General features: G+C 49.2%; 1 protein-coding gene across 1 annotated transcript; it reads left to right on the forward strand.

Annotated features, from left to right (window-relative positions):
- Positions 1–590: 590 nt before the first annotated feature.
- Positions 591–2,004, forward strand: LOC133892030 (expansin-B11-like). The gene is made up of 3 exons (XM_062332767.1): positions 591–951; positions 1,075–1,187; positions 1,336–2,004. Exons 1-3 carry the CDS (start codon positions 690–692, stop codon positions 1,852–1,854), a joined length of 894 nt encoding a protein of 297 aa, XP_062188751.1. The 5' UTR covers positions 591–689; the 3' UTR covers positions 1,855–2,004.
- The last annotated feature ends 7,571 nt before the right edge of the window (positions 2,005–9,575 follow it).

Genomic DNA, 9,575 nt, shown 5'->3' on the forward strand with positions numbered 1-9,575 from the left:
GTGTAGCAAATGTACGCCATCGCCACCTAATAATGTAATTAACTTTCGGGATCGTTGGAGATCTTGTACTGTATAGAAAACATTCACACGAAATTTCTTAGTTCCATAGCATCATTGAGCTTTGTTCTATGTATGTTTGCTAGTACTCTGTCTAATTCTAAATATAAATCTATTAGGTATCGACATAACCTATATTTGAGGTCTCTCAGGTCAGGTCGGAGAGACTAGTATGCAACTTGTACAGTCAGTTTGCAGGCTTTTTAGCACGAATTACTAGATGAACATTCGCTTACAAGTACGTACTTCCAGATTAAATTTCTCTTCACGTGTTTCCCAATTGTACTTTCTTTGGAGGCCATTGTCCAATGGTACTCACAATCCATTAGTACATGCTTTTAGCTCATAGCATTAGTCATTAGGTACTGCGCATTAGAAAATGGTTCCTTTAAACTTTTTCAGGTAACACACCAACTTGCCACGTTCTCCCAATAATTCGACCGGTATAATCCCCAAAGTTGTTGCGCATCCCTCCCCCAAAGTGCCCCCCTATAAATACCCCGCTCGTGGCCATTGCAGCTCACCAAAGAACACTCGAGCTAGCTAAACGTGTCTTATCTAGCTCATAGCCTCTGAATCCCGAGCTACGAGTTCTAAGATTACCGGTAGAAGAAGAAGCAGCAGCAGCAGCAATGGCGAAGCCTTGCACATTATTGTTGGGGGCAATGGTGGCGCTCGCACTCCTAGTGAGCCCCATTGCCTGCACTCGCAAGCTCGGCAAACACAAGTCAAAGCCAAAGCCAAAGCCGATAGGCCACCAGCAGGAGCCTGCAGCCAAGGCCCACAGCAACCACACCGCCACACCCTCAGTCCCGGCGGCCTACGGCTCTGGCGGATGGTTGTCGGGCGCCGGCGCGACGTACTACGGCGCCCCCAACGGCGACGGAAGCGACGGTTAGTGCCCTGCGCTGTCTGTCGATGGGGTAGTATATATGTACCGTGCATTGCATGTACGTACGGCGGGTTGATCGATGCGCCGATACACTGACCGGCCGATACACTGAATCGTGAATGCAGGCGGCGCGTGTGGCTACCAGACCGCGGTCGGGAAGCAGCCGTTCGACTCGATGATCGCCGCCGGGAGCTCGCCGCTTTACAAGGGAGGCGAGGGCTGCGGCGCCTGCTATGAGGTCAGTAATTCAGTATAACGCAGAAGTGGCTTACATCTTGCTTGTGTGGTCACACGGCTCAATGAGCTGTCGTAGCTCTATTAATGGTGGAAAGTTGTCGGCTGGTCGCCTGGTCCTAGCTAAACAACGCGTGCGTTCTCATGTGCAGGTTAAATGCACGAGCCACCCGGCCTGCTCCGGCCAGCCGGCGACCATCGTCATCACGGACCAGTCTCCCGGCGGGCTGTTCCCCGGCGAGGTCGCCCACTTCGACATGAGCGGCACCTCCATGGGTGCCATGGCGAAGCCCGGCATGGCCGACAAGCTCCGTGCCGGCGGCGTCCTCAGGGTCCAGTACAGGAGGGTGCCGTGCAAGTACAGCGGCGTGAACATCGCGTTCAAGGTGGATCAGGGCGCGAACCCGTTCTACTTCGACGTGCTCATCGAGTTCGAGGACGACGACGGCGACCTCAGCGCCGTCGAGCTCATGGAGGCCGGCAGCGGCGTCTGGACGCCGATGGCGCACAACTGGGGCGCGATGTGGCGCCTCAACAACGGCAGGAAGCTCAATGCGCCATTCGGGCTTCGGCTCACCTCCGACTCCGGCAGGGTGCTCGTCGCCAGCAACGCCATACCCGCCGGGTGGAAGGCCGGGAAAACGTACCGCTCCTTGGTGAACTACCCCTGATTTTTCTCTGCGTAGCTGTGCTTGGCTGGTCATCGATCAGTGCATGGCGGGAAATGTGCGTCCGGGTGTTGCGAGAGGCAGTTGTAGAAGAGGAAGAGGAGATTGAAGAAGACAGAAAATTGTGTTCTTCCCTCCGTCCCTCCACCGTCGTCTCTGCGCAGCCCCCTAGTGATGTCAGATGTGTGTCATCGTGTCGATTTCTCTGTAAATTGTTTTCTTCCTCTGTGCTGTGTGTTGTTGAGGAAAGAGAGAGGCTTGAGCTGCGACTAATGTTGCATGCCGGCCAATGCAGCAAGTTGTGTGTTTTCGTAACAACGCAATCCTTTTATTAGAGAAATGTTTTTCTTTTACCGAATAAAACAAATGAACTGAGTAGTATATATAGTAGAGTCCACGATCTATAGAGGACAGACCACTTTATGTATAAGATTAAAACATAGCTATTGCTTGTTCTTTCATATCAGCGTTCATGCGAGGACAACTTAGAGAGAATTAGGCAATCGTTGTTTATCGTTCTGCAATCCAAGGTCAAGTTGTCGCTCCGCTGGGAATTGGGGACTTGGCGATCATCACTCATGGTCTCGCGATGATCATCTACAAGTGTGTGTTGGGCGTATTCCGAAGAGTTAAGGGTTTGTACATTGGTGCGAGTGTTCAGTTAGCGACATTGTCTACTTCACATCTTTTATTATCGGCTCTTCCCAAGAAGATCGGACCGCCCCTATATCACCGATGGTTAAGTTTTACATTAAAACCGCTAGACAGTGCTAGGCGCTAAGACCGGGCCATGAAAAAATAAGAGGCAATAAAAACCGAAAGCACTTGTAGCAACAAACATGTTCTGCATTCCTAAGAATAGTCCAACCTCTGACCAATTTCTCAACGAAATCACTAAGTATGGGAGGCACTATATCTTAGGTGCCTGAAAAAAAGCTTTCTTTTAGGAAATATTCCAACCCAACGATAATATTAAGGGGACGCCATAAAAAATTTCTCCGAAGCTCTTGTGCTCTGGACTACCTGCAGAAGCCAAGGTTTCCGAAGGCAGGGGAAGAAGCTGGTCTCTGAAAGGAATATCAGCAAAAGGAGGACACCAAAAGCAATTGTCCTGACATGATGTGACGACAGTTAATGCCGGTGCAAGTCGTGGCCACCCTGACATCCTAGCGCAAGTGAGAACCGAATTGACACCTTTACAGTGCGGCGTTGCAATGGGCGATCGGTTGAGTACCACACCCTTAGGGCTAATTGCACCATTGTATTACTATAGTAGATAATATCTTCTAATTAATAAATGCATCCTACCTAGGCCTATGTCACTGTGGTATAGTGATAGTTTATAACGCTATCTCTGTAAGGGTATACTTTCAAATTTTATACACTCAATGACACTATAAATACAGACCTATGGTCATCAGGCTAGGGGACAAATCTTTTTAACTATCAACACGTCTTTGGTTCTCCCTCCTCTCTGCTTCTTCTCTAAGCTTGAGTCCCCTCTCTAGAAGAGACTCTGGTCGTACTTTGTTTGTGGAAGATATTTTCTCTTCTGCCAACAGCGCACCGTCCGTAGGGAGGTGAACATGAAAGTATAAGGGGAGGTTGGACACCACCAAAGACCACCCAGGTGCTATCCTAAGCAGCCGTTTCCATCGCCTCACCCATGCAAACGTATGCATAACGGTCGCGACCGGGCATACTATGTGCACCACTGACCCAACAGCTTGGGTTGGCATTAGGCCCAAGACAACATGGAGGCTTTCCAACAGGGGCGTAGTGAGGACCCCGTCATACCTCAGGGGGTTACAGGCGAGGCTACAGCTAGACAGGCTACCCTCCAATGGTTCTGGGCATTCAAGCCTAGGGGCACTCATGCGTGGGATCGATCCCTAGATGCCTCCTGTGACGACACCCATGTCACTTTCACGAGCCAATGTCCTCTAAGAGCTTGGTCGCTCGGTGACCTCGACGGCCTCCTCGCAAGGAACCAAGCTTTGGGGAGATCATCAGCCGTGGGGGAGGCAGATCCCGCCGACATCCTCAGCACCGACAATCAACTCCAGAACCACCGAAAGGGTACTGGTGCATCTTGCACGGTCCCGGACATGACCACAATACAAACAGCTGCTGAACCCTCATAGCTTTCCGAGAGGATTACCTCAAGAGACAGACGGGATGACCAACAAGGGAAAAAGCCAGTGAAGGCGACCCATCAGTTGTAAGCCTATCGTGGGTCACCGGGTGGGTGGCGGAGCCTTACTAAGCCCCCCTTGGCCCGTTATGAAGACTGAGTCACGAAAAGGCCCTAGCCACAAATAAAGTCTGGCAGGCCTCCAATGTAGGGGGCCCCACCTGAGCCTTCGGAGTGGTTGGGGCCCATGATGTGCCTCCTCGTCGATTTCGACACTGGTGGGTTTGGTCATAGTGAAGAGGTGTAGGGCCAAGGTAATAGGGCTCTGAAGTCCTCCGGATGCCCTTGTAGCCCAAACCCTTCGATAGGCAGCCCTGGCCAGAGAAGCCGACCATTCCGTAGCCTTCAAGCTGCAGAGTTCTTCCCGGCCTTTGACCTTACTATGGATGCCTCATTTTGGCAAAGGTACATCTACTGATGGCCACCTAGAAATAGCTTAACTAGCTAGTTGGTATTTATACAACAAAGTCAGCATACTCTGAAAGTAGCTAGCTTATCTGATTGAAAGTCTGTACGATAGGTAGCTACTAGGTATCAATAGGATACCGTAAGACTTAAGTTATATCTCTATCCAATAATAAAACAGTAAACCTAAGTTATATCTACAGTCAAAGGTTAAGTTATACCTTCGCTAAAATAAGGCATACATATCTTAAAAACCCTCCCACTGATGGCTTAGCCTCGATGGTGGAGACAACTTAAAAACTCCCAACCGATGGCCTAGCCTCGGTGATGGAGACATCTTAAAAAAACCTCCCCACCGATGGCTTAGCCTCGATGGTGGAGACAACTTAAAAACTCCCAACCGATGGCCTAGCCTCGGTGATTGAGACATCTTAAAAAAACCTCCCCACCGATGGCTTGGCCTCGGTGGCGAAGATATCTTAAAAACCCTCTCTGCCGATGACTTAGCCTCGGTGGTGGAGACATCTTAAAAACTTCCACACCAATGGCTTAGTCTTGGTGGTGGAGACATCTTAAAAACCTCTCCATCGATAGTCTAGCCTTGGTGACAGAGACATCTTAAAAACCTCCCCCACCGATGCCATTGCCTCGGTAGCAAAGATACCTTAAAAAATCTTGAAAATCCTCTGACAGATCGTAGGCGAAAGCCTCAATGTCATAGAGGTACAAAGAAACCATCAGGCAAGTCGTAAAAGAAAGCCTTGATATTATAGAGGTATAATGAAACCCTCCAGCAGGTTGTAGGCGAAAGCCCTGATGCCGTAGAGGTACTGAAAACCCTCCAATAGGTCATAGGCGAAAGCCTCGATGTCTTAGAGGTACAAAAAAAACCCTCCAGCAGGTCGTAGCCAAAAGCCCCGATGTTGTAGAGGTAAAGGAAACCCTCTGGTAGGTCATAGGAAAAAGCCCTGATGCTATAGAGGTACTGAAAACCCTCTGATAGGTCATAGGGGAAAGCCCGGTATCATAGAGATACAAATAAACCCTCCGACATGTCTTAGGTGAAAGCCTCGATGTCATAGAGGTACAAAGAAACCCTCTGACATGTCATAGTAAAAAGTCTCGATGTCGTAGAGGTACTGCAAACCCTCCAACAGGTCGTAGGCGAAATCACCGATGTCATAGAGATAATGCAAACCCTTCGACAGGTCGTAAGCGAAAGCCTCGATGTCATAGAGGTACTGAAAACCCTCTGATAGGTTGTAGGCGTAAGCCCTGATATCGTATAAGTACAAAGAAACCCTCTGACATGTCGTAGGCAAAAGCTTTGATGCCATAGAGGTACTGCAAACCCTCTGACAAGTCGTAGGTGAAAGTTCTAATATCGTAGAGGTACTGAAAACCCTTTGATAGGTCGTAGGCATAAGCCCTGATATCGTAGAGGTAAAAACAAACCCTCCGACATGTCGTATGCAAAAGCCTCAATGCCATAGAGGTATTAAGAACCCTTCGATAAGTCATAGGAAAAAACCTTGATGTCGTAGAGGCACGGAGAAACCCTCTGACTGGTTGTAGGAAAAAGCCTCGATGCCGCAGAGGTACTGAAAACTCTCCGATAGGTTGTAGGTGAAAGCCCTAATATCGTAGAGGTATAGAAAACCCTCCGACAAGTCGTAGGCGTAAGCCTTAATGTCATCGAGGTATGGAAAACCCTTTGGCAAGATGAAGGCATAACATCCATGTCATAGAGGCATGAAACCCTCTAACAACTTCAAGGCGCTGGCCAAGTACCAAAGAGGTCACCTCAGCTTCACCACAACTAAGGACCAAGGGGGTTGCGGACTGCCTTCCTCGGCATAGCCATCGGTTTCACCTCTGGCAACCGCCGCTGGGCTCTGAATGGCCTTGTCTCTGGAGCCTCACCATAAGGGTCGAGAGGGTCGCAAATTACCTCCCTCGGTCTATCCATTGGTTTCACCTCTGGCAAACCGCCATTGGGTTCTGGATGGCCCTACCTCCAGAGCCTCGACACGGCTCCCTCATTATAGCCATCGGTTTCACCTCCGGTAAACCGCCGCTAAGCTCCAGATGGCCCTACCTCCAGAGCCTCGCCACGACTAAGGACTAAGGGGGTCGCGGACTGCCTCCCTCGGCCTAGCCATCAATTTCACCTTCAGCAAACCACCACTGGGCTCTGGATGGCCTTGCCTCTGGAGCCTCGCCACAGCTAAGGGCTGAGGGGGTCGCAGATTGCCTCCCTCGGCTTAGCCATCGGTTTCACCTCCTTCAACTGCCGCTGGGCTCTAAATAGATTGCTTTGAGTCGGAAATCTGGAACAAATTTGGAGAGGAGTCTGTATCTGCATCGGATGGAAAAATATTTGTATCATGCTAGAACCTAGTGATGGCTAGGGCTGAGAGGGTCGCAAACTGCCTCCCTGACCTTAATCGTTGGCTTCGCCTGCATCCACTACCACTAGGATCCAAAACTACCTCACCTCTGTCAAAGAAATTGTCTCATGGCCCCACTATCAGCTACACCTCCTCCGCCAAGAATGACGAAGTCAATATCCCCCGCCAAAGGCATCAAGGTCCAAACCCTCCACATGTCGATGACACCTTGCTCGGTAGTGTTGATGCCTAAACCTGTGTAAGACTTTGTCACTTTGGTTGTCCCTAAAACACTAGAAAAATATCTACAATCGCACTCTCCGGCCGCTAACAACTGCTGCATGCGAGGGGGTAGGGAAGGTAAGGCATTCGAGCTTAGGTGGACAAAACAAAACATGTCTGGCTACATGCCCAAAGGATGGCCATACACTTCGATCAAATAAAGAAAAAAACAATAGTAAGAGCGGACCTAAGAGAAAAAAAAAACAACAATAAGCGGACCAAGGGATTTAGTTATATTAATAAAATTTGCATCCAAACAGGTGCTTACATGCCTTCCCGAGTTTCTAGTATTTGGACTACTTGGGACCAAAAGCACTGATAAAGAATGGGGAAGAAAACTACAAGCCCTAACAGTGGCACATGAAGTGGCGTATGCACTTCATCTACGGCCTATCGCTGTCGAAGCTGATGTAGTAGCTAGCCTCCGTGCTGTCAGAGGACGAGGATGAGGATGAAGATGACTCCTCCTTGGCCTTCTTCTTCTTCGCCTGGGCTGCCTCCTTCTTCGCTTCCGCCTTCTCTTCCTCAACGATCTCCTTCTCTAAAAGATCTCAGTCGTTCTCCTCTTCATCGTAAGAGATATCGATAATCTTGACTAGAGCGACTAATCGGATTGGAGATTGAGACAGAGTGGCGGGGGTGGCCCTCTCTATAAGGAGGGAAGCACGATAGTGGCCGGCTCCAACCTCACAAATATGCCCGCGGGACCGTTCACCCCCGGAGGCACCACGACAGGTGGTACTGGCACTGGCACCAGAGGTGACCCTGCCCCAGTCAAGCTAGTCGAAATCATTGACATATCTGACGATAAGGAGGAGGAGGATGCCATGATCAAGCCAAAGAAGAATTCCTCCCTAACACAGCAATGAAGGATCAACTAGGGAAACCTCAGCTTTTATAGCTAGGCCAATCATTTGTGTACGCCTAGGGTGGGAAACGAAACTGTCTAACAACCTTCCCAATTATTATCCTAAGCGGTAATGGCCACATCCAGGTCAAATCTGCTCACACGTGGCAACTCCCTGTGGTAGCGTCCTAGTTTTTTTTGCATACACATCCAGTCGCATTTATTATTTGAATCCCTTTCGGCGTATGCAAGGGCAACAGGCACAAGACCTTAGGAGGATCGGCGCATTACCCCATTACTGATGTTACCACACGTCATTAAGCACTTGTGCCAAAAAACAAGGAGAATATCTTGCCTCTACATATGATATCCATTATGATGGTTCGATAGAAAAAAGGCTCAACATCGGAGAAGCTGAAGAGCATGCTCTGACTGCCATAGGGCTTCAAACGGCCTTCGGCTCTACACCTCTATGCTTCTGGCATCAACATGGGCTCTAGAGTGCATCGCCTCCGCTTGAACCTCAATGACCTTCGGCTCCAACACCTCCAACCTTAGCACGGGCTTTGGAGCGCATTGCCTACATTCAAACCTCGACAGCCTTCGGTTCCAACGCCTCTACGCCTCCAGCCTCAGCAGAGGCTTCAATGTCTACTACGTCTCCGACTCTCATCATTAGACTCTGGACAACACAGTTTCCTTCGGGTCGTGCCACCTCTATCTAGCTTCATCGCCATCGCTTATGATCATCACCGAGAGGCTGTTCAACAACTAGAAGTTATATTAGAATATCCTGATTATGAGGCTAGTCTAAAGATAGTTCCTTCTACATCTGCTCGTCTCTCCACACCTCGGAGCTAGCAAATGAAGGGGTACTGTTGGAGGAAATATTTCAGCCCATTGATAATACTAAGGGGACACCGTCAAGAGCTTCTCTGGAGCTCCTCGGCTCTAGACTCACTACAGAAGCTAAGGCTTCCAAAGGCAGGGGAAGAAGCTGGCCTCCGGAAGGAATATTAGCAAAAGAAGAACACCAAAGACAATTGGCATGGCACAAGGTGACTAGCAGTTAATGCTGGTGTAAGTGGTGGCCACTTTGAAATCCTAATGTAAGTGGGAGCTGGATTGACATCTTGACAGTGCGGTGCCGCAACAGTGTATTACCATAGTAGATAATATATTCTAATTATGGGGTAAATACATCCTACCTAGGCTCATACCGTGTGATTCGATCGGCCTAGGTCCCTGTGGCACAGTGATAGTTTGTATCGCTATCTCTATAAGGACATGCTTGCATATTTTACACCCTGAATGACACTATAAATACAGACCTATGACCATCAGACTAGGGGATGAATCTTTTTGACTATCAACACGTCTTTGGTTCTCCCTCCTCTCTGCTTCTTCTCCAAGTTTGAGTCTCCTCTCTAGAAGAGACTCTCACCGCACTTTGTTCGTGAAAGACATCTTCTCTTCCGCCAACATTCCCTTTTGTCGATACCGTCATCTGTAGGATCAAGATTGGATGGTTATGTTGCATCTTTATTAACCTCTGGCTCATTCTTTGCTCTCTCGTGTTCGCTCGACGCTGCATGCTCCCTCGCCT

The sequence above is a fragment of the Phragmites australis genome, chromosome 15, assembly GCF_958298935.1.
Source record: "Phragmites australis chromosome 15, lpPhrAust1.1, whole genome shotgun sequence".
NCBI classification, from domain to species: Eukaryota; Viridiplantae; Streptophyta; class Magnoliopsida; order Poales; family Poaceae; genus Phragmites; species Phragmites australis.

Excerpts from the sequence above, each read along its gene's own strand:
- LOC133892030 (XM_062332767.1), top strand. The coding sequence starts at position 690 with ATGGCGAAGCCTTGCACATTATTGTTGGGGGCAATGGTGGCGCTCGCA. Across the intron at positions 952-1,074 it reads CAACGGCGACGGAAGCGACG|GCGGCGCGTGTGGCTACCAG; the intron begins GTTAGTGCCCTG and ends TCGTGAATGCAG. Across the intron at positions 1,188-1,335 it reads GCTGCGGCGCCTGCTATGAG|GTTAAATGCACGAGCCACCC; the intron begins GTCAGTAATTCA and ends TCTCATGTGCAG.